Source organism: Xenopus tropicalis, chromosome 1, assembly GCF_000004195.4.
Source record: "Xenopus tropicalis strain Nigerian chromosome 1, UCB_Xtro_10.0, whole genome shotgun sequence".
Lineage (NCBI taxonomy): Eukaryota > Metazoa > Chordata > Amphibia > Anura > Pipidae > Xenopus > Xenopus tropicalis.
Window position 1 is genome coordinate 110,344,143 of NC_030677.2, and position 25,984 is coordinate 110,370,126.

Below are 25,984 nucleotides of genomic sequence, written 5' to 3' on the forward strand. Positions count from 1 at the left end.
CTACAATATGTGTGTCCTGTCCTTGCAGTCTTATTTAAAGATGTACAATTTAATAATTAGCGTTGCCAAATCCAATCAGTCAAATTACAGCTGGGTATCCTGGGACCTGTAGTTCACTATAACTGGGGAACTGGCAGAGCCACTATGCATATTTACTTAGCATTTAAAGATCAGTTTTATATAGAATACATTCGTGAGTATGTGTCTGAGCAGCCATTTAGCTCTATTTTCTTTTCTTTTCAACTCAAAGTACTTTACCTGAGATAGCCTAGCATCACAGAGCTTTTGAAAAATTCTGACCTATTATGTATTTAGGACGATGGCTGTGAAAATGTTTGACTCAGAAAGCAGGAACTGGAGTAGCTCAATAGGGCATACAGTATAAATGCATTACAGTAACCTAGACAGCATCTCTCCTTTGCTTTCATGAATTAGGACCCTGCAGCTCTGCCTGCTAGCCCACAGCCACAAACCCCGCCCAAAAGGCTGTCTGGATACAGAATTTGTCAGTGATAAAAGAGGATGTAGGAAGAAAAAAAAAAAACAAGGTTATACATCCATCTCCTTTTATCTGTCCCTTTAATGGCTACGTGCTTTTTCCCTTTTGCTCCATGTTCTTTTAGCATTCCCATTCGTCTGTCCATGACATGTCTGTCTGCTAATAAGAGAACACAGTGTAAGTTGGTGAAGCAGACTCTTCCCTAAATGCCCTTCAGCAGAGGCTGCAGTTCCTGTTGAGAGCACACATGGACCAGGGGAGGAGGAGACTGTGCTGTAGAAAAAAAATGATACGTTAGGGAAAGGGGGGAGCTTTTCCTTCCATGGTGCAGAGTTGGTACTGAAAGAAGCAGGCAAACTGCAGGATCTCCTTTCTGCTCAAGAGAAGGTACAGGACTGTTATTCTCTATTTATATATAGACCGTTACTGCTAATGTGCTGCCTGCTCTTACACTAAAGCATGTGAGCAGGAGCTGTCCCGGCTTCCCTAGTGCTGAATGTGGCTTTCTTGCCTTCCTTATGAATCAGGAAATTCCCTACAATTTTTTTTTATTTACATCATGCTATTATATGTTGAAAAATATATAACACGGGCTTTGTGTTGCTTCTGGTATTGATGTTTCATGTCACTGCTTTTTCCTTGCTTGCATGGTTTTTTTTTTTTCTTTTATGCTGACACATTTATTTTTTTTTTTCAGAGCACTGTACTGTAGTAGCCCATTGCAGCATGTGTTGTCTTGAAACACTGCCTTTAGATAGATTGTATAGCAGCATGTCTGAGCACTACGCTCTGCACCTACAGTAGGAAGTAGCAGACATGCCACTGAGACAGGACAGTGACTTATGGAAGTTTTATATATTACTGTTGTGAATTCATGATTTGAATGGGAAATGTTGTAGTGGAGTATACAGGCATGGTCAGGGCTGTCCTCTGCTTCACAGAAAATCTTTGAATAACTTTTGTAAATCAAGCAGACATCCATAGTGAACTATGAGCACATATTAAAGCTTACCTTAAATACTGGGGTTTCTTATTGTGATGTTATAGATTATAATTTGCCAGGCTTATGTGTACCAGCAGAGGGAGGTATCAAACTGTGGTAGGTTTAGAAATGACATTTCTTATCACCTGCAGTGCAGGAGTAAGGATACACTAGGATGTCATTTGTTGCAGCCCACTAGATGCAGTGGGGTGGAACATTCTGCTGCAAAAGATATTTTTCCATCTTCTTCAGTCTTAATTTAGCAAATTAACTATAACAACAAATGCCTGTGAAGTAATAGTTATAGTCGCTAACATTTTTCCCTATTGGACTAAACTATGAGAACAGTTCTACAGTGTGCTGCATTGTGGAGTTATGTATAACCTCATGTGTAAATATATGAAATATGATTTCACATCATTTTTAAACTATGCCTAAAGCAAGAAGTTAAAAAAGGAAGTTTTTCTGATGCATGTTTATTTTCCCCTGCATTCATGTAGGACAGTACTGCACGCAGCTAAGAAACTTGACTAGTACACCTCACCTTCAAACGTCCCTTCAGACATTCAGACATTATTATTCTGGCTGGCACAGCAAAGGAGTCAAGCCGATTTCATTATTGAAATGGGTGTGTTAAGGATGTTTTAAGACACAAAAGGGGATGTTACGTGTTATAAAGGTGTTTTGATGAACGTGTATTTTATTGCTTAGCTTCTTCTCTCTCTGTTAATCACTTAGTGCTGAGTCTATTTTGTCCTAAAAGTTTAACAGAGCATCATTCATAAAGCTGATTTTTTACCAGTGCATAATATGACCTCAGTTTGAAGGTCAGCATAATCTCTATTAGTTCTTTTCTTTCCTATATGAGCCTTAAAGCAGAATTATTTGCTTTCATAGCAAAGCTTTCTGTTTACTTGGATCATCACAGGAGGAATCTCAGATTATTGCAATGTTTACAGCAGCCTTCCTATCTGATACTGCAAATCTGACAGTCAGTTTTATTTACATATAATATTTACCATATTTAATATGTTTGTTATAGGATAGAATTCAAGAGTTCCCTGCTTATCTTGCATGTAATATACTAAATAAGCTGAGTGGAAGGAATCAAAAGCCATCAATATGGATTTTGTTATGAAGCAAGCTTTGGGAGGTAAGTCCAGTCATCTGATGTTCATAATGTTAAGTGTTTGTATGTGATTCCTAAATACAATGCGTCAATTGGATGTGCTCCTCCCTTTTTCTTCTATACCACTGCACCACCATGGAAACCCCCCCAGTGTGGGTGTCTAGGTCAAAAGCAAAGAGTTGATGAGGTGAATGTAATTAAGAAATTATATGCCCAAAACACAATTAAATGGTGGAAATGGGAAATAAATAAGCTTACATTTTTGTTTATGTTGTTTCAGTATACAGACCTTTTCATTTTGTATATACACATTTCATATTATTCTTATGTATATTACTGTTATTGAGACAGTGTTAAAGTCACTCATGTTTCATTAGTGTGTCTATACAGCAATAAGTGGTGCAGTTGTTGGTAAGAAGGAACACTGCATGATGAATAGAAAACAAACAGGATAACTCTCATTAATAGTAAAGAGGTCAGGTTACAGTATATTAAAGTTGTTATAATGTAATAGTTTTATTGCATGTATGAAATCATTAATTTGAATAGAAATGTCTGGGTGCATGCCAAATGCAATATTACTTTAAAGCCTGTTAATATCCATGTTTAAGGTGCCTGTCAAACGTTTAATTGAGTTATACCTTGATGTGTTTTGATGTAACAGTGGATATGACATTCTACGGGCAAGTGTCTGTCAAACACAGATTTTTCCAGTAAAGAAATATATGAGGCCATCATTGTGCTATATAGGTAGTTTATAATTTGGGAAATTGTGTATTTGCTATTCCACTGGGGTAATTAGTACCTACATGTCTGCCAGGATCACCAGCACATTCCTGGGCAAATTGTTTTAGCATCTGCAAGAGTGGAACTGATTTTTCCACGTCTAGTTCAGTGCACAGGGTACTCTTGTGCATTGCAGCTTTTTGCATATATCAAACAGTGTTTTGCATGGATCTTTTAAAGCAGCTATGATAAATGAACTGATAGGGATCTGCTGACTGCAGGGGAAAAAAGAAAAAAAAAACATTCATGTAGGACCTGCAAGAGGAATGAATAGATTACACAGACTTTAGATAAAACCATTTGTCATGCCCTTCACCTAGAACACTGCTATATCAATAAAGAAAATGATTAAAACTCAGTGAACTGTGTTTAAAATGATTTTTTATTTCAATTGATTTATGCCAAGGGGTTTATTCAAGGTTAAAGCAAGGAAGGTGATAGGTGCCATTTGACATCGTTGCAATACTGCACCACAAATTCACATTGCTAACCTCTTTAAAAGTAGCAGAGTACTAAGTAAGGAATTATTAATCGATAATACATTTCATTGTAGCCCCTCCTGATGCTGAGGCTTATAAACGTCACTATAAAACATATTTATATAAGATTCAGTGTTGCCAGAGAAATGCTTACTTAGATACATTAAGCCTATAGGCTGGCCTGCATAGGCCATAGACCCTATGATTTATTAGGGGAAGAATGTTTTATCATTTTGGCTGTGGTCCAGGGTTGTTAATTATATGTCAAGATTTGATAAAAAGCAAAAGAAGCTCTCATTATTTTCATATGTAATTACTTTAAGAAAAGACTGTTAAATAGATATTTTTATCTACGATATAAGATATATTTGGTGTATAAGGGTGGAACCAGAAGTACAATGTACTAAAATTGGAATAGTTAGTTCCTCACTATTTTGTACCTCCTTGCTTAAGGACAGGTGAAGACGCCTGTCAATAATGCAATTAATAATGCTAATATGTTTTCTCAGAGCGGAGGTAGACCTACAGGGCACAAAATACACTCTGTTCAATACCATACACTTTGTACATTTAATCTGGGACCATGCATTGTCAGGATTTTTGACTAAAAGCAAACACAGACTGGGCCAGCGGGGCACCCAGGGGGACTGGCAGGCTCTCTATGCTCCACCGACCCAGGCCTGCTTCTTCCCACTAATAACTGTGAGTGCCAGACACCCCAGTCCAACACTGAAAGTAAATACCATGTACCCCATTTTTCTACACAACTGGTACCATATTTGATGCCTTCAGTTTTATTTCACTAAATTAATTTGATTGCCTCCATAACTTTCAATGATGGACAAGTATGTGACTAAAAATAATACAGTGCTCTTTCTTTACACTTATTTTCCATATTGTTTCCCTTGGAACTCTGGACTATCCTGGTATTTTCAAAATAATGACAATATATAAAGAGGGTGACATTTTGTATAGCAGTTTTTCAAGATGGTATTTTAAGACTAGCAAATGCATAAGCACATTTTTTAGGACATTTTGGCTGAATTTAGAATAACATTGTCCTGCTATTATTTGGAGAGTGAAACAGGGTGTTAAGTGGAAATAGGCTGGTGACAAGAGAAAGGAAGTAGCAGTGATATATGTAATCCCTGATAGGCTACCTCGCAAGGGATTTGTCATTGGCACAGAACTACTTTCCAGTGACAAGTTGGGGTGCACTTGGGTTACTTTATGTCAAACTCTATACTCAATCCCAAACCCTTGCAGAAACCTTGACCAGATACAAAATGCTTGCCCACTATATAGTGAATAATGTACTCCCCATTGTAAAATACAAGCATATTATAAATCACTGAGAAGTTCCATGTGCATATAAAGGTATAAAGCTGAAGTGAGAGTACTTTTATACAGGTTATGGATCTTCAAGGTGACTTATAATATCCTCGTATTTTACAACAGGGGGTGTATTATTTATCACAATTTTTAGTTTCAGTGATTCATGTGATACTAAGCACTGTAAGCACTGAAAACAACTGATGACATCGCAAAGCACCGTTTATAAGAATATAATTGTTGGGATATTTATGACTTTTGTGTATTATAACCAAAACACTAAGGTTTCAGCCTAGGCATACACTTCAGCAGATAAATTTCATCTTTGATTTCAGGAGGAGCCTAAGTATTCCCCAATGGGATGTTCATTGATCATAGCCTAGTAAAACCAAGAAAGAAATATAGGTTTAATAAACAGGCCAGATTAGTAATTGATGTTTTGTTTATATCATACATGTAGAATATTGGAACAGGATGAATGTGAATAAGAAATATAAGAGGAATGGGATAAAAGGAATAAAGAATAGATGCAGAAATGTTAGACCTTGCCAAGGCACACCTAGGTTTTTAAATATTGAGACCTATATTACTTATGATAGTAATACTGACTGACATTTTTTATATGGAGAGATTTGACACCAAACAGTGGTAAATGTAAATCTGTTATGTAGTACCAATTATAATATGTTTAAGCAGCCCTTGACATTTCTATGACATTGGCTGATAAATGTTCTGAGTAAGCATCTGCTCTAGAGCAATGTGTTATTAATGTACTGTATATTTGACTTTTTTAATAACATTATTAAAACTGTTATTAAAATCAGGTCTACCAAGGGCTTTAAAGTAATATCTTCTGGATATGGCGTCTGTCTTATTTGACAGCCTCTTCCTAGTTGTCACATTGATTACACTTTGAGACTGTGTTTTTAATTTCCATCCCAATTTCTAAACAGAGTTGTTTACCTTGTGTTGGGAACACAATACCCAATATCACAAATAATTACTACTTTGAAGATAATTATGTCCTAAATGAAACTTGGCCAAGTTTAATGAAGGCTGTACATTTGAATCTTTCCCTTTTATTTTGTTTACCATTCTATATTTCGGATACTGCTTAACCTAAACTCCATGCAACGTGTATGTTTCATGTATACATCTGGCTCGGCATGTGGCATATGTGCGCAAAGGCACACACATAATACATACATACATAACATACGTATATAATATTAATATTTCAATATAGTTATATTTGTACTGTAATGCAGATCAATTAAAATAATGAAGTAAATGTTAATATTCCTAAAACTGGCCTCAAAGCCTATTTTAAGTATTTTTGTGTTCTGTTATTCATCTCATCTAACCTATGGTCTAATTAAGTCATTATGCATGCATGTCAGGGTTTTTTTCCTGTGCATGAATTGACAGGAAACAGAACCTCACAGTGGGCATTGCTGTCATATTGTTAACATCATTAATGTCATCAGAATGTGTGAACTTCCAGAGTGGCAAACTAGTCGCTCATACTTTGATAAGTCTAGTATCTTTTCTGAGATTATTATAGAATGATAATTATTTAATATGGCTTCTTTTACTCTTGTAGTGTGCTGATTGGTGGAGAATCCCTCCACTAATTAGTCTGTTATGGTATCTTGGAATCTTATAATTAGACCTTATGGGGTCATTTTGATTATACAAAGTATTGTATGTAGACATTGGAATTAAGTTCCTATCTCTTTTCATCCAAAACGAACACACAGAAGACATTGGGGAGCTACAGTACTATCTTACAAAAGAAGAACAATGGGATGTCTCAAAGTGGTATTTACAGAAGGTCACATAAGTAGATTTTTGGATGAATGTTTATGACTATAAATATAATCCCCTGTTAAATATACTTGAAAAGCTATTTTACTTTTCAGTACTGTTTCATCCAGGTTTTAACATCTGACCTTAGAATGCAATGTGACATTAGAAAATGGGAGCATATATAGCAAAAAAAGGCTGCATGAATTGATATTGTCCTTTCCTTGATTACAAGGTCTACTGAGCTATTGCTTTAAATTCAATATACACCCTGTAGGCTAGTAATTACACCTATAACCTACTGATCTATTCTCAAAATAGATGGCCCTCCAAAGAGGTACTTTCAGAGTATGCAACAACCTTGATGTATTTTTAAAACCGTATCTATTCACTAGTTCTGTATATTTACCCAAATAACCTAAATTGTTAATGTTTTATGGGGTCATTAGCAGGTACAATGCTAATATTCAAATATGCAGATGCAATTGGTATACAATATGATTTGACTAGTAGTGTAGGCTCAGAGATGCGAGCCCAGACTTTCCTGCAATCTGCAGCACTCTGCAGCATGCTGTATACATAATATACTCATCTCTCCCACACACTTGGAGCCTGTCAAAGATGGGCTATAGCTTTATTTTTAAAGATAAATATGCTGCTCTAAATCTGCTTAGAATCTACAGAAAAATCATCACCACTTACAAATTGGAATTGAATATTCGGTACATTGAAGTTCAACTGCATTTTGCTCTCCAGTGTTCCTGTCAAAGCAGTTACATAGTGATGTGCAGTATCTGTATCAATAGGGAATATTGTATGCCCCCTCCAAGTGTCACCAAATAAAAGTGATGTACACGTGATATTTTCTTTAGATGATTGGGATGACACTGTATTTGCTTGATGTGCTTTTAAGTGTGTTTAAATTGGATAGCTTTTTGTTCTATGTGCTTTTAATATGTTTTAAAGGTAATAACAGGCACATAATAACACATATTACACATATATGCTGATGCAGTTATTCTAGGGCATGCAAAAGAGATTAGCTCATTTCTGTGCCTGCCCACTGTTCCTTATAATATTGCATTAATATAGTCCTTTTTTGCTTTGACTTTTACAGTAGTAAAAGTATAATGTACTTATTTCTATAAGGATTTAGGCGAAGGTATAAGAACTGTTAAAAATAAAATTAATTTTAGCATTTTAAAGGGCACCTATCACCCCTATATTGTTTCCCCCACCACAGATGCACTCCGGTTGGGGGAAACAATAATTTTAAAAAAAAAAAAACTCCTCCTGCCAGCGCTGGGCTACCCACACTGGGAGGGATCTCTCTGCTCACTTACTTTGCGCATGTGCCTGATATAGGAGCGATGAATGTAAATCGCCTTGGGGCATTTGCTCATAATGCACATGCACTTGGCTGCCAGCATGGGGGCTACCTCCTGGTGCAGGTAGCCCAACGCTGGCAGGGGTAGTTTTTGTGAAAAAAGAGTGCAGGCCCGCACCTCTTTTAATTTGATTTTTCTTTTTTTGATTGTAATCAAAAGAGTCTATGGGGGCCATTTATTTATGTTGGGTTCATTTGTTATCTATATAGTTATGCTAACAGCTTGTAAATCAAGTTGTCTACTATATCCACTCGATTATGTGCTCCTGTTGAGCAGTATAATTACCTAAAGTTTGAATCATTAAACTCAAGCTGCAGCCAATGGGTAGGCATGTTAGTTGCAGCCTGACATTCTCATTGCAGTGTTGAAACTCTGAGCACCTCTTGGCTAAACTCGGCATATGTTTAGCTATAATGAACATTCCCTCCAGAAATACCTCAATTGTGCCACTATCAGACATAATATATTGCCCAAGATACGAGTGGCACCAGTTAGTAAATTAAAAGCAAAAGGGAAGAAACTACACCTGTGAGGAAAGGGGTGTCATGTGGACAAGACATTGCCTCACCCTTAGAAACACTTTTGTGCAATTTGTTGGCATAACAGTGAGTGCCTAGACATAACAAGCAAAGTGAAGCCTTTTTTTGCCATCTGGTTAAGTCAGGTTGGAAAGTACATGGCTCTCTTGATCCAGTGTGCTACTGTCACCTAGCTCAATACACCAAAGTAAATGCTATCTGAATGTGGCACTCAGTGACAGTGTAGATGGACAAAAGTAGACACCTTTGTTTATGGCATCTCTGCACCAAATCTGCAGCTAGTGATATTCATTAAATATTACATCTTTCATCTCTAAATACTCATAGATGACTAATATCAGATAGTAAGTAATGCACCTAAAAATAAACATAAGAAAACATCTGTGACATATACATTTGCATATATTGATTATGATGAGTTATTTTGTGTGTGTGTGTGTGTGTGTGTGTGAAGCATATAAACTATATATTTTATTAAGACATTATACAAAATCACAAAAAGGAAGATACATTGTAAAAAATAATATTGTGCCTACTATATGTCTACTACTAATATTACAACTACTAATAATATTACCATTACTATAATATCAGTTTAGAGATAAAGTATTGTTAAGGCATTTCTGAAGATACTGTACATGTGATGCATTACATGTGCTGTCAAACAATCAATTCATTTATGATTTTATATAGTGGGTGAAGTTCTAAAAAGAAAAAATCATTATTCATTAAAATATACAAGGATGAAAGGCAAGCCAACCCATCAGACCTCTCAGTGGAATTAGTCACTGGGATACTGATTGAAAAAGGGCAAAAAAAACAATTGATTAGATTTACTGCTTTCTCAGTTTTATTGAGTAGAGGTTATACAAGTGTATCCAGATCCTTCTAGGAGACGCTAATTAAGAGTTACAGGAAACTGAACACACTCAGTTATATATGCTTGGTTCAATAGAAAAAAAAATTGTATGTATAAATATAGCTTGCAATGTAGTAGAGCAGTATTGGCATCGAAGAGGTAGAGAAGAAAAGGTGAGGTCCTGCTACAATATACTGAATTTATATTTAAGCTAAGCTACAACACAGATATAATGGAGAACACCAAAATAATTAAGAGCTATGTATCAAGTCAGCGTAGGACTGGGACCCCAGGGGCCCACTAGAAAACCTTAGACCTCCTTTTCTCACCCAACCTCTTTATTTGTCCAGTCTCTTTTATTTACATGCTAGCATCTGTTCTTCCATCTATTTCTTCTCTTTGTTCCCATTCAGAAATAAGGAATAACCATGAAGCAGACCAAATGGTCAGGAGCAGGAGGGCCCACTGACACCAGGGCTCACCGGGAGATTTCCTGGTATCCTGGTGGGCCAGTCTGACACTGTATCAAGTTAAGAATCTCATATTAAATTAGCTGTGCTCTTCCAAAAAAATAGAAGGTTTAATAAAGGTTTACATTCGGTTTGCTCCACAGTTATGCAGTATAAAGATACTGAGCTGGCAGTAAATTCCTGAAAATTGGAATGCTGCATGTTACAGTCAGTGCTGGAATGAATACAAAGATGGAATTCTAAACAGTGGAAAATAAAACACGAAGAGATGAAGGATTGTTTACCAAAACATAAATAATCTGCATAGTATTGCACTGAAAGCTTTGAGCGATGTTGTTTGTCCCTACATGGTGCTGAACCCATTATGCCAGAAGCAGCAAGATGGTAGGAATCCTTGGTTCCAATTATTACTCTACAGTCAAAAAATTCAAGCCATTTTAGGAAGTTTCTTCCAGTGTATTTTCTCACATAGCAAGAAATATATCCCCTTATAAACATCAAAAACTAAGACTGTATATTTATCCACCAAGGTGATGACAAGCCTCTTTCAGGAGATCACCAACCACCAGATGTAGATCACACTGGATCTCAAAACACTATTTAATGAAATGAGCCAAAGCAAAATGCTTAAGTACAGCTTTAAAGAACATAGCTAGTGCTGTCCCTTATATTTAGGAAATTGCTGCTCAGTCTATTCGCAAGAGGGCTAATATCTTTTTTTAAATCATGTCCTACCAAATCCCATATGCTTGAAAAGGAGTATAAATATTAGTAACAACAAAGTCATTTTTGAGTAGACGGTTTCAGCAATATTATCATGATCTATATATGGTTCCAAAGTTAAGATAGCAGTCACAATAAAACTGCAAACTACCTTATTTTCTGTTTTTAGCTAATTTATTATGTCTGAATCACAGCTTTAGAAAAACTAGAATGAACATGCCTTTAATATTTTTCCCAAGCTGACAGCTACTATAGTCGCCAACTTTACTGGGCCTAAATTTGAAAGATTGATCCTCCATGCCATTTTACTGATTAGAATTAATCACGCCAGTTCGTCAATCAGTGGCAGCCATGCAGAATTTCTGTAAGCAGGGTTTCAGAAGGCATCATGTGACTTGGCACGTGATGATCACATTCCATGCCAGTTTGGCTTTGATAGCTCAATATCTCGTAATGCCAAATATGTGCAATAAATACATCCAGCTCTTTCTTGAAACCTGTCTATTCTATTCAGGATGAGAATTCAACTGCTCATCTTAAATTCTAAACTTCTTGTCATATTAGGTTTTATTTTAAGTTCTCTTCATATATTTGTATAAAGTTTTCCATACCCTGCTCAAGCATCTTCACTGTAAACATTTTTAGCTAATGCCAGGCAGGAAAAATAATAAGGTACAAAAAAAAAGAGACGCGTAGGCTAGAAAAAATGCAGGAACATCCGAAAAAGACACAAATGAATATTTAGATCAAGAAAAAGTAAGTCAACAATGTAACAAAGTTAACACACTAATATTACATACTTAGTCATTTTTTAGTCTAAGACATAAATTCAAGCTGGTATGTTTAACCAATTGAGTGCTGGTATTGCTGGTTAGTTCTGAGATTTCAATAGAGGATAATAAAACACAGAAACATGGAATCTGTACCTTCTGGCGCTCTGAAGCTTGAGTGTTAGCAACTTAAATACTATACCATTGCAGTCAAAAGAGTAATTATTACTGTTTACGTCTGTAGGATGTAACTTAGAGAAAACACAAAACATACCCTCTGTGTACAATAATTTGAACAAACTAAACATGTTGCCTCTTATTATTTATATTATAGAGGCAAAAATATACATAAAATAGAGGCTAAAAGTTCCTAAACATTCTGCTCCACCTGCGTGTATTGCTCTTCTTTCCCCTTACTACTATTTACATTTACTACCTATGTTTTATCAGAAAAATTGCATCAAAGATTTTTGAAAGTCAAAAAAATCAATCTTTACTTATATTGTTTCTTATTTTTAAAGAATGTATATGCCTAAGGACACTGCCAAGAATGTTCTTGGTTCATAAATGTGTACTATAGCTAAGATTATTGTTTCTTTTGCTGCCATCCACTTACAGTTGGCTGGATGGATTTTATTGCAACTTCACTGTAATAAATCTTCCCTCTTGTCAAGTTACAGAAGAATTATATTGCTATGTCTTCAAAACAGCTTGACAGACAGGCATCTGTAATAACTGTCAGCAAACCAGAAAGCAATGCAACATGAAGATATATATAATTATATATATATATAGAGAACGAGGTTGTAAGGTGCACACCATAAATAGTTTTTTTTACCTGGGTGCCCAGACTAAGAAAAAACAATGCAGAAGCAGCACTGACAGGATTTGCTGAATGCATCGTCCAAAGGTTTATTTTTCTCTTTCAATCCCAAGTTAGTGCAAAGTGCACTGTGAGTGCCGTTCTTCTGCATTGTTTATATATATAATGTGTGTAAGGGATCTATTATCCAGAATGCTTGGGACCTGGGGTTTTCCATAATTTAGATCCTTACCTTCAGTCTACTAAAAAATCATCTAAGTATTAAATAAACAAAGTGGGATTGTTTTGGATTAATTCCATTTTAGTTTGAATTAATTACAAGATACTGTTTTATTATTACAGAATAAAAGGAAAAATGTTTTAATATTTTGAATTATTTGTTTAAAATGTAGTCTATGGGCGTTGACCATTCTGTAATTTGGAGCTTTCTGGATAACGTATGTTATATAAGTTAATACATACAGTTAAGTGAATGCACCTCTTGGGACTTAACTATATACAGTATATTTGTATTAAAGTTATTTAATGAATTTAATGCATTAGGGATTACTATTTATGATGTGTGTAATGTAAAGCAAGTAGTACTTACAACTGAAGGTCTTGTGGGAAGTATTATGGATATTTTTAAACCCCAAAATATAGTGCAGTCCAATCTAATTCTTTGACATAACAGGTTTTAAAAATGCAAAGATCATATTGGGAAGATAATGCACTTGTGGTGGTTTGGGGTTTATGTAAATTACAAAACAAGTAGAATTGCTGTAGTGCTACAAATGTAGCTCATTGCTATCTTAGCAGCAATCTTGTTTGCATTATGCAATGTTTAAGTCAGCCAAATATAAACACAGCAGTTTTGGAGTAACATGGAAATGCGCAGAGGCAGTTATAAATCTGCATTATTAAAAATATAAAAATGTATTCATTAGTTGCATAATTGTGAGTAAAAAAAAAGGTTTTAATTCAAAACCTTGCAACAACAACTTGTAAACCATTTACTGTTTACTAGTGTCCAATGCCTGTGTTATATTGTGTTTGTAAATATAAGCCATGTGTGATAATCCCCTAGCATGAGAACAAATTAGGAAGGCAATGCTAGGAGGTAATGGAGGTTATTATTAGGAGGTTGGCCATAGTTTATAATGAAACTGAAAATTATATTCTATGGGTAATGTATTTCCCTTATACAAGAAAGTGAAAAAGTTCAAAGGCTTAAAACTAAACCAAATAAAATAACAGAATTTTTGCAGGCAGGATTTCTCTTTTCCTATTTGTCCTTAGTGACCTCCTTCCCTGAAGGCTGCTATGATTAAAGCTGGCCAAAACCTTACTTACATGCTCTTTCAAGAAGAACTACCTACATCCCTGCAATAATAGTGCATTATGCATTTTTGTTATAGCAAAATTTTCAAAATGTGGAACACAATGATGTCCCTATAGAGCTGTATCTGTGACATGGGTAAAAGTAAATTTAGAAAAGTTAGGAATTTGAATTGTAGTATAAAAAAAGATGGTTTCATAATCTAGGATTGATTCAGCAAAGTTTGACATACAGTGCATAATGCTTCTTGTAGGAATATTTGTATCTCATGGAACATCTTAAATTGTTTATTTGAACCCAGATGAGAATGTGCAGTGTACCTAAACAAAATAATAGTATAATAATTGTTGTTGCATAGCAAATTAATGTTTTAGGTTTGTATATGTTGCTACACAGATTAACTGTTTGCCTGTTCTGTATTATGTGTCATAAGGTAATTAGACTAAACATGTTTAATAAAGTAGTTAATTTCAACCAGTGGTATGAATAAGTAGATCAGGGGTCCTCAAACTACGGCGCGGGTCGGATATGGCCCCCCAAGGTCATTTACCCGGCCCCTGTCCCCGCTGCATCCACACCCCCTGACTACTACCTGTCTACCTCAGCGTTGTCCTCAGCCCCAGCACAGCGGGGGCAGGAGCCGGGGAGGGGGAGCGTAGTTTGAGGACTAACTATAATGCGGACCCCCAACAGTCTGAGGGACTGTGAACTGGCCCCATGTTTAAAAAGTTTGAGGACCCCTGGAGTAGATATTTGTTGGATTTCAGGTATAAATGAAGTACATGTAAGTGCCAGTGTAAATGGAGATGTATGCCCAAATAATGAAAACTGATTTTGTTTTTTTGCATAATAAGAGAAATTGTAATTCTAAGCAACTTAATTCAGTATTCATTGACAATGTTCAGCTATATTAAAGCTATTTGTAAGTGAAGTTGGAAATACATTGAAGATTGTTATTACTTTTTAGCTAATCAGAATCAAAAATGATCTCTTAGCCAGCCAACACTGTTATTCTTCTTCTTCTTCTTCTGTAGTCTGGTAATTATGGAAACTGCAGTCCTGGCTGTGGGAGAATGGGGCATACTAATTAAAATGGCACAAATGTATAAAAAATCTTCAATGTATTAAGCACAATCATGATAAATTGCAGCAAAAATTGCAAATCACCAAAAAAAATTGAATATCAACTTCCCTAAAGGGACAGTATACACCCATTTTCAACATATACTGAATGAATAAAGCATGTGCTCAATATACCTTTTGCTATTGTTTTACTTAAATTTTTAAGTAAGATTATTTCTACCCTGCTCCAATTATAGTTCTATACTGAGATAAAACTCTACTTTCGGTTGTACACTGTCTTTTCAGTAAGGTGAACGGCAGCAGAAGATAGTTTTGGGCGGGCAGAAAATTTTAACCAAGCCCACCTGCTGGCTGTTACTTGACAATCAGACATTAAAGATCAACTAAAGCTTAACTAAAGAAATAGGATACAAATTTTATACAATATGTTTTTGGGCTTCTGCACCAATCCAAGATAACCACAACCCTGTGACAACTGTAAATACCTGTATCATTACTACTACAGAAACTTTATGTTAGTGCAGTCAGTTTAGTGGATAAAATATGGCATTTCTATCCATATTCATCTTATTGTGTTTAGTTCTCCTTTAATAGAATATTGTATGCAGATTAAAGGAGAAGGAAAGGCTAATAAAGAGTTAATCTCAAGCTGCAGGCATACCTTCAGTTCTCTCAGTAGTGCCCTTAAGTCTCCCTATATTTCACCTGTTCATATGATCAGAACTGTGTGTGTGAAGAAAGTTCCCATAATGCCTCACTCCTGCACAGACACCCAGACCAAGTTAACATGCTCAGTTTGTAAGACTATGGGGGAGATTTATTAAGACACGAACGCTCGGAGCGTTCATTCGAACTTTCCGAGCGTATTTTCGCTGAGTTTTTCGCGCTTGCGTGAAAAATTTGGAAAGGTTCTGCCACTGTTTACAATTGTTCGGTACGAAAATTTCGGGACTTTCGGATCACCAATTTGATATTATGGTGACTAATGCGATTTTTTTGTAAGCATTTTCGTGATATTTGAGATCTTCAGAAATTATCGTATCCAATCATAATTTTTTCCATTCGGGTTTCCAACTCGTGTTTTATTGAATCGGCTCCTATGAGTCAGCTTCCTGCTGATTGGCTCAGATCCACATTCCTAAGGGGGGGAGTGAGTTCATAGCATTCTTGAGGGAGGGGGGAGCAGGAGAATGGAGACAGCAGAGAGCTGCATGTCTGTGGCACATGAATTACAGACACAAGAAATCTTTTGACAGAGAAGTCAGTGCAGCATTTCTGTGAGTGCTTATGGCTGTATTTACATAGACCTTTCTGATAAAGCTTACTTAGTTTTTACCTTTCTTTCTCCTTTAAATGTGCTGATGTAAAAAGTTGTATGATACAGTGACAGATTCACCAGACTCAATCATAGGCAGAGGATGATGTTTTTTTACGGGCATAACACATGAAAGGATAAATGCAGTGTCAGTTTCAGGTATTATTTCCCAGAACACATGGCAGATAAATGCAGTGTCAGTTCCAGGTATGATACCCCAGAACACATGGCAGATAAATACAGTACCAATTCCATGTATAATACCCCAGAACACATGGCAGATAAATACAGAGCCAGTTCCATATATAATACCCCAGAACACATAATACTACCAGAACACACAGCAGGATAAATACAGTGACAATTCCAAACATAATACTACCAGAACACACAGCAGGATAAATGCAATTTTAATTCTGTGTATAATACCACCAGAATACATGGCAGAATAAAAGCATGGCCATTTTTTTATGATTAATATCACTTAACACTGAAAAAATAGCATACACAAAAATTGAGGATTTATTAAGCTACACATGAAGAAAGCAATGAAAAACTATAACTTCTAATATAGGATTATAACAGGGAATGGAGAATAGAAAGGCTTAAAAGATATAACAGGGATCACAAAAGTAGATTTCCAATCCTACTTACAAAACATTATTGCTGCACAGTAGGTAATTCCAGGCAATTTTAACACAGTGATTCTGAGCTGCTGGTTTTGAAAAAGCCCGCCCGCCCCCTCTCATTGTGTATAGCCAAACAGGAAGTAGGCAGTAACGGCAGAGGAAAGAGAGAGAACAGCAGACACATAATATGAAAACTGGCAAGGTATTTGCCTGTGATGTGCTGCTCTGTGTCTCTCTTTCCCTACTAATAAGAAATGAAGGAGTAAATGTGATCATTGCAATCACTCCTTCCTGCCTTTATTGAGTATGTCTGATCTCAATATATGGGCTGGGAGGGCATTTCCTTAACGTGGGGAATAAAAATGTGTGGGTCCAAGGCCTATGGTGATAGGGCAACATGCACTCTGCAAGATCCAACATGTGGTGGCCCACATCTCCTCCTAGCCAGACATCTGAAGGCAGTTTTTTTCAGCTTGCTAGGATTTTTCAGCTTACCTTGTAATAGTTCTCAGACTTTGTTTACATTCCTTCAGTTTAGGTTCCAAGAGAGGGTGTGTGTGTGGGCAATTTTACTTCCTCAGCTTAATTCATTAGAGTAAGAGCTCAGGCCAGTGAAGGAATGAGCACATTGACTTTATGGGATCTTCTATGGTTCCTAGATTTATGGCTGACCAATATGCTGCCTTTACTGCACGCAGCACTTACAAAGATAAATCTAGTTGAGGAATAACACTAGGGCTAAAAAATCCTCTGTAGAGCTGCTAAAAGTAACTAACTAACCAGTTTTAGCAGAAGTCTGGCTAGGAGGAGGTGTAAGAACTGCATGTTGGATTTTTCAGAGTTCGTCAACCTATTGTCTTATTGATAAGACAGTGTACAACTGGAAGCCGAGTTTTAGCATGGTATTTATAATACAGCATTGATTTTGTTTATGTTTTTTAGTGTTACAGTTTCCTTAAGAAATGTCTATGGGTTTTGATATTTTTCACACTAAGCAAGAAAATATAAAGAAGTTTCACTTTAGCACTGGTCATTTATACCAAAGGTGTTTTTAGGTTTTTATGATTTTGGCAGGTTTTTTTTACATTTTGGTGGTTTTTATTTTAAACGTTTGCGATTGTTAATAAATCTGCCCATATGTTTCAAGGTATTGGTAGGGAAAGAATTGTAAGTGACAGATATGAACTGCTTTTAATGGGAATTACATTTACAAATAACTTCCAAATCATTGAAATGTTTAATTAATGTATATTGGAAAGCTGTTTAGGATTACATTTTACATTTCACTGCAAAAAATTGTTCATCCTTTCAATTGTCTTACTATTCTGTAAGCCAAGAAATGTATCCTGTCTTAAAGGCATGCTGGCATCAACCAAAACAAATGGAATGGTATCATGAAAACGATTCCCATGCAAATAAACCATCTACAATATCAAAATAAAATGAGTTATGTTCGGTATAAAGACCTCTAAAAGAGAACTAAAGCCTAAAAACAAAAACACACAAAATCCTTTATTTGATATACTGAACTTTATGTTCAGCCGACCATTTTTTTAACAATTCACACTTTAACCTTGTCCACGGCAGCCCCAAATTTTCTAATTTTGCTAGTCTGTTTTTGAGTATTTGTGACACTGTACATACTCATTTTGCTCTGGGCTGCTGTTGAGAAGCTGACTGCAGGGGTCACCAAAATCATCAAAACATTAGCATACGTGCTGATACTACAGAGATGATTATTATCGTTATTACATCAATTCTAATGCAGTATGCAATGGTCTCTTTGCTACCATGTAATGTGAATCTGAATTATTTATCAGACTTAAATTGAGTTTTATATTATATATATAATGTATGTGTAAGTTAGTCCCTAATTGCAAGTAACTGACAGCAGCCTAAAGCATGTGCTTTGAATCAGCAGGAAAGAAGATGGGGAGCTACTGGGGGCAGCTTTGGAGGTATAAATGTTCCCTGCTGAAAGGCTGTGGTTGCCATGGGCTGGTACAGAATCCCAAAACATAAAGTACACCTTTTACAGTCTAAAACTTTTATGACCTTTAGTTCTCCTTTAAGGGGTTCAGGGTGATCTAATTGGTTGACGTTGTCAATTTTTTGATTGTCGCTGTTGGAAAAAGCACAGTTTCATGCTTAGCTTCATTGTCAGTGATTTTTAAAAAAAAAAATCTATTTATATCAAGGATCACTCCATGATAACATATATCGCAGGAACAGGCAATTAAGCAAACATATCTAGTTTTATTTTCCATTTATGCGTTAATATTTTATCAATAGTTCTATGTTTTTTCCTTTTTAGTTGACTCTATATTATATGACTGAATGACTATTGATTGCATATGTACATGTCCATGTAATTCTGGTCTCTGTAACAGTAAACACATATTTCTTACACCAGCAACCAAAGAGGACATCTTACTGCTTAAGATATTTTGGGGTTTTGCAGGATTTCACATTGCAGGAAGCAATGGGCTCCAATATATAAAATAATGTTTCCTGCAGTGTGACATCCTGCAAGATCCTGAGTAAGCTTCATCTTTGCTGGCTTGGTCACTTTCCTATTTTCAGATGACAGTGTTGAATCTTCAAATATCTCAAGGAGGTTCAAGACCAACAATTGAAAATTGAAAAGCAATACTTTAATGTGTCTTATTGTTCTATTTCATAAATTCATGATTATATTGTACTTTTTTTAAAAATAGTTTTCATTACTTGTGACAATCAGCTACATGAATATTAATATATGGATACTTGAAAATATGTATGTTTGAAGTAAAGCACATTAAATACAAGGTCCTAATGAAACATGAAGACACTTGGACCTTTGACACTAAATTGTGTGGGATGCTTATTATAGAGTGAGTGTACTTAGCCATGGCGTGAATATACTGTATATGTCACAACATTCCATTAAGTTAAATGAGGAAGATTATTGCAATTAGTTAAAATGCCTTTGGAACAAAGTTATTATGCATTATATAATGGAGCTCAAAGCAATGCCCGGTGGAAAAATCGACCATTAATAGGTGGGAGAATAAACTTATAAAATAAGATAATTATACAGAAAATCCCCTTGCAGAAATCTAGGCACTTTAAATAGTGTATGCAATATTTCAACAAGAAAGCATCAGCTGTTATTTTACCATAAAATCGAAATTCAAAAGAGGGGTAATGTACATACAGTTTACAATTATGGTATTTTAATTGCTTTATTTTGGTCTTATGTATGGATGTATGTTTTATTTTTTGCTAAAATTAGGGTTTATTGACTTAAATAAAAGGGTTGGTTCTGTTGGGGTTATAAATACATAATATTAATAAAAGGTGGCAAACAGGAATTTCAAAATGTCATTAGATGTCACTAGATTTGGACTTGGACAGTGAAATAGTTCAGCTACAGATATCTGCAGGAGACTGCAGTACATGTATATCTAATTTAAGTCTAAGGGGGATTTTTTCAGGTGACAATGCCACATTTTGGGGCTTATTGAAATTGCTATGCTAAAAGCATCCAAATAGCCCATTTGGCTCTTACTTAAAATAGATTTTCTGTGAGTAAGTGCACAATCGTGCCCATTAACATGCCATACACAAAGTGCTTGAACCGAAGTTCCCATATTTATACTAGCATCTATTTTTGGTCCGGTCTACTATGGGGAAAACATGCCAAATTGCACCAACTTTTAGTAAATAAGCCTAAATTTATCTTAAAAAATCATTTTACAGAATGATTCTTAAGAAAGCAATCTTTTCCCAGCAAAACTGTACTCGCACAATGAGTTATTTAAATATCTAGTTATTCAATTACCTAGGTCCTTGTCCTGCTCAGAAACCTACATAGGAAAACAGTTTTATATGGTATATTGATGGATATCTTTGTTTATTAATACTATGGTGCAGATTTATCAAAACATAATTTAGAACTTAATCATTAAAAACTTACACATGTTTTATTCATTCCTATGGGATCTTTAGAAGTGTTTTTATCAATATGTGAAAGTTACAACTCAGCATTTGATAAATACACTTCTAAAAATCCTATAGGAATGAATAGAACATGGGTAGATTTTTATTTATTAAGCTCTAACCTCACATTTTGATAAATCTGCCCCTATGTATAAATCCATAATGTGAGAGTATAGTATTTGAATGTAGGAGTTTTGACTGCACGTAGACATCCAAATGTGGATATTCATCAGCTGCTAAAGCTGAAACAAGTTGCAAAAAAGTTGTAATAACAATTTATTATATTTTTTTTTACTATTCATTCCCTCTTGATTACAGTAATGGAGGGCATTTACATTTATCAAATTTTTAATATTCCCAGTTATGAAAAGAATATTACCAGGTTGCATATGAACTTTATTGGAGGAGGCCAGCGTATTCTCCATTGCTAACGTACAGATTTATTAAAGCATGAATTTAGAGCTCACCACAGTAGAATTCCCCAACTCTCTATTAATTCCTTTGTGATTTTTACAAAATAAAATTCTTATTTAGCCCATATACATAAAATAATGCAACGTTTGCCGGCCTCTTTGGGCTCTTTCTCAAGTCCTCAAGGGCCCAAAGCATTATTTGTGTTATTTGTATGTATATGTGCTAAATAAACACTTTTTTCATTCATTTAGTATTTCAACGTGCTACTGTATTTTTATCTGTAGCTGTATACTGATCCCTATATAACAGGGGTGGGCAAACTTTTGGGCTCATGGGCCACATTTACTTACCCCCGGGCCGGACCGGACCAGGGCGGGCAGGGCCAGGCCAGCGTTACGCCCCCTTAGTCGGTTTAATTCCGGCCCGCCAATGACACCAAGTCTCGCGTGATGAGACTTGGCGTCGTCGGCGGGCCGGATTAAAAAGGCCAAGGGGCCGGATGTGGCCCGCGGGCCGTAGTTTGCCCACCCCTGCTATATAAGGTAGGGCTCTTCCAGTATAAGCACCTGACACCTACTTTGGTGTATTTACAGTGGGATGAGTGCCCCGATTTCAGCATATGGGATTTTTAGAAGTGTTCTTATCAAATGGTAAATTCTAACAACTACTGATAAATATGATTCTAAAAATTCCATGGGAATGAATAGAAGTTGGCGGAATTTCACCTTTTGATAAATGTGCCCTAATGAAAAGTTCATTGCCCTTACTTTCATTTATAATATTTGTTTCAGAATAGTTCAGTCTAGTTTTGCTATACTACAGTGGAAACCAGAGAGTAGTGGCCCAATCTAAAGCTGGCATTCAGACATAATAACTTGCTTGGAAGCAAGTAGAAATATCTAGAAGTAGAAAAAATGAATAGAATTATTTTGTCAGTTTTGATTAGGAAGAAAGAATAAAACATTTTGGCTTGCCAGGGTATTCACAGAGCACAAAGAAAAGTTAAATAGAAATCATACGTTTGTAATTAATACAAAATATTTTTAAAGATTCATCAGTATGAGCTGTCATGCAGATACTTTCAGTGGTTGCGAGAGGGAGAAAATGATAAAGCAGTCAAGGTTCAATAGTGGTAAAAGGGGGAGATACATAAACTAACAGGTAAATTGCAAAGTATGCACTATATAATCATGCATATATCATATATAATATAATTAATAATATTAAAGGTAGGTATCTGCTAAGAAAGCTAAATACAATCTAATAATACATTAAATGAGTGTGAAAAAAAACAAAGCAAGAATTATTTGGGCACTTGCCGTATTATAATTATTTCTGCTGTTATTGCTTTCTTTTAAGAATTTACAGCTTTGATAAGCAAGCCCCACCTGGGAATACATTGAAAGTACACAGTTTACACATGACATGAAGATCAAACGCAATGATCTGTTGATGCTAAAATGACAAACTCTACTCTGATTCATGCAATATAGAGCAGATACAAATCTATGCAAGGAATGATTTTGATAATGTTGTTAGTATACTGTATAAGACAGAAGTGTATACCTCTTATGATATATTATTGAAAATGTACCTTAGCACTTCCAAATACAATATTATAGAATACTAACCTTTTTTTCATATTTTTTTTTTATTGTATTAACAAAAATCACATTTAAACTCTAAAGCTTAGATTTCTCGAAGTTGTCAACTGAGTAAAATAACAGAATGTGATACTCTGTGCAAGAGTTGTGTGTTTTCTGTGCATCCCATCATATAGATAAGTACAACCCCAATTCAAGCTGACAGTAAGTAATGCAAAAGAAGATAATTTATCCTATTCTTTTGGTGCATGTGTGTCTCTTTTCAACCTATAACTTATATATCTAATCAAACACAAACATTATCCTGAAAAAATGTGGGAAAAACCATTGTGGGAAAAAACACAGCGGCTTGAAGAAAGAAATCAATATAAAGGGGGGCCATGCAATATATAGACACTATAAACTATCTGTCTGTTTTGCCTGTCTGCCAATCTTTCCATGTCCCTTGAAACTTTTAGGAATTAAAAAATAGTAGGTGAAGCGTGGAGCAGGCTATAATATTTCCAGTATTTAAATGATTACTAACATGTTTCTAATATGTCAATGTGCTCTAAAGGAGTGGTAAAACCTCTCTAACATCTAACCATTGTTCCCTTTAACAGCAGGGATCCACCATTATTTTCCTAATATATTATATATTAAAGAAAGCTGAAGAGTGAATTATTTTCCTTCTGTAGTGAGCCCAATGAATAGCTTTCACAGTAGTAATGCTGTGTCACAGGTTTTGAAAGAATTGCAATTGCACTTGGCATGCATTCACGGAATATTTATGGAGAGATGGCTTCACTTCTATTGAAATGAGTGATCACAATGCAGTACATGTGGATGTAGCGGAAGATAGTTAGGATACATATTCATAGCTTGGCTAACAGATTCAGCAGTTTCTGTGCATTCACAGCAAGGAGCACGGAAATTTCAATTGTACATGTGCATAGCATATTAAGGAAGTTGCAAATACCATGGATTATTTCGAAAAGGACTTTATTATGCTGCATAATATGAGCAAATAGTTTATAGGTAATCTGGGAACATAAAATCTCTATCTTATTTGCACTAATAGCACAGATAATTTTTTTGATGTAAGAATGATTAAGACAAAACACCATATATATATATATATATATATATATATATATTTATACAGTATATATATATATATATATATATACATGTATACTGTATATATATATATATATTTTTTTTTTTTCTTTAATAAACATATTTGGCTATATTTGCATAAAAGAACCCTACCAGGATTCTCCTATGTTTCTCCTACATAAACATCTTACAGGAGAGCTTACGTTCATAGCTGATTGTATTGGAAAGCAATCCATTGTCAATGCTATTAGCTAAAAGGGCTGACTCAGCCTATGTTCATTCCTAGACAATCCATTCTTTAAAATTCAAGTATTTTTAATGGCAGGTTTGATCACAGATCAATTTAAAATATATATTGAATATATTTCTTTTTCACTTAAAGATAAGAACTGTGTGCCAACTAATATTTCATTATTGACAGTTAAAACTTGATGGGGAAAACTGTCATATATTGGGAACAATAGGACTCATTCAAGAAGGGCAGTAAGGAAAGTGCAATTTTGAGTGCAATTGCAATGTTTTCCCACAGTGCAGCATTTTCCCCCAGTATTTCATTCACATTGCAGTCACACAGGGAAGAAGCGCTTGTCCACATGCAATTGCATCAGTTTTGCCAAAAGTAATGCAACCGCATGCACATTATGTCCTGTTTCAGGTGTCTGGCTTGTGAGTGGCGATGAGCAAATCTGTCCCGTTTTGCTTTGGCAAAAAATTTGTGAAACTTCGGAAAAAAATTGCGAAACATGACTTCTTGGACATGACCGCTACTTTTTTGATTGGATATGTCTTTTTTCAAGGCGACCGCAACTTTTTTGTTGCGACCGCTAATTTTTTATAGTGAAATTTTGCAGCTGTGTCGTGAAAAATAGGCTTTTTTTCTTGGCTACCACACAACTTTTGTTTGCAGCCATTGGAATCTATGGTGAAACCTGGGAAAAAATTTGCTCATCACTATTTAACATATATAAAATGTGCACAGACCACTTTTATTTTGATTTTGTACTTGATTCTGTACACTATATACTGTTGCATTCTTTCTCTGATATGAGATGACATTCATTATGAATTGATAAGAATTATTTAAAGATTAGAATTGACAATGTTACTGCTGTTTCACAAAGATACTTTTGTGGAAGACAAGGAATAATACATTTGTATGTATGTACTTGTATGCACAGATGCCCAAAGAAATCTTTTCTTTTTATATTCTCCCGATCCAAGAAAGTATGCAGACACAAGCTTGGTAATAAAAACTTTATTAAAGGGCAAACTAACCTTGAAAGGAAAAAACATGCACTTTTTAAATTCTCTGATAAGTAGTACAATCATTTGTATGAACTGTAACTTCAAATAAGAGACGGTGACAAAGAATCGTTCAATTAAAATGTTCCTGTATTATGTTATCCAAGTTCTGGCTAGACTAATGCTTGTAGTTGATAGATACCATGGCTCCTCAGGGCACAACTGTGAATGAAAAAAAAGCTCTTGAAGCAAAGGTCAAATCTCTGTGGAATAAGAGAGCAGCACTCCTGTGGGGATTTATCAAGTCTTGAAAAAAGCAAAACAAAGCTGATGCTTTGAAATGACATAAGGCTTACAGGTTCAGGCTTGTTGCCTTGGTTGCGTTTCGTATGAAACATGCATGAAAGATTATAATTAACAGATTCAGAAAAGTGTTCATAAATTATTTTTGGATGAGCTGCAAGTTTTATCTGTGAAATATCATTAACAAATCTGTGTGTTTGCTGTTTAGAGAGATATTTTACTGCATCGTTTAATACTAACAAGCACCACTGGGGTTTGATTATTTTCTAACCCACTTTTTGTCAGTGAAGATCTGGCAAAGGAAATCACTATTAAAACTTGTTACATTGCCCCATTGGTATCCATTAACCTATTTTACAGGTTGTGATGGTGTTTAAGGCATAGGATGGAGTAGTAATGTCTGCTGGTGGTA

At 35.4% G+C, this 25,984-nt stretch overlaps 1 protein-coding gene across 2 annotated transcripts in view; it reads left to right on the forward strand.

The window, feature by feature from the left end:
- Positions 1 to 501: 501 nt before the first annotated feature.
- The window catches only part of cplx1 (complexin 1), a 123,940-nt gene continuing 98,457 nt past the window's right edge, over positions 502 to 25,984 (forward strand). The window contains exons 1-2 of one of the 2 annotated variants that reach the window (XM_031900202.1): positions 502 to 886; positions 2,524 to 2,634. In XM_031900202.1, coding sequence (XP_031756062.1) covers positions 2,604 to 2,634 — 31 coding nt within the window. In that variant the 5' untranslated portion in view covers positions 502 to 886; positions 2,524 to 2,603. 2 annotated transcript variants of the gene reach the window in all.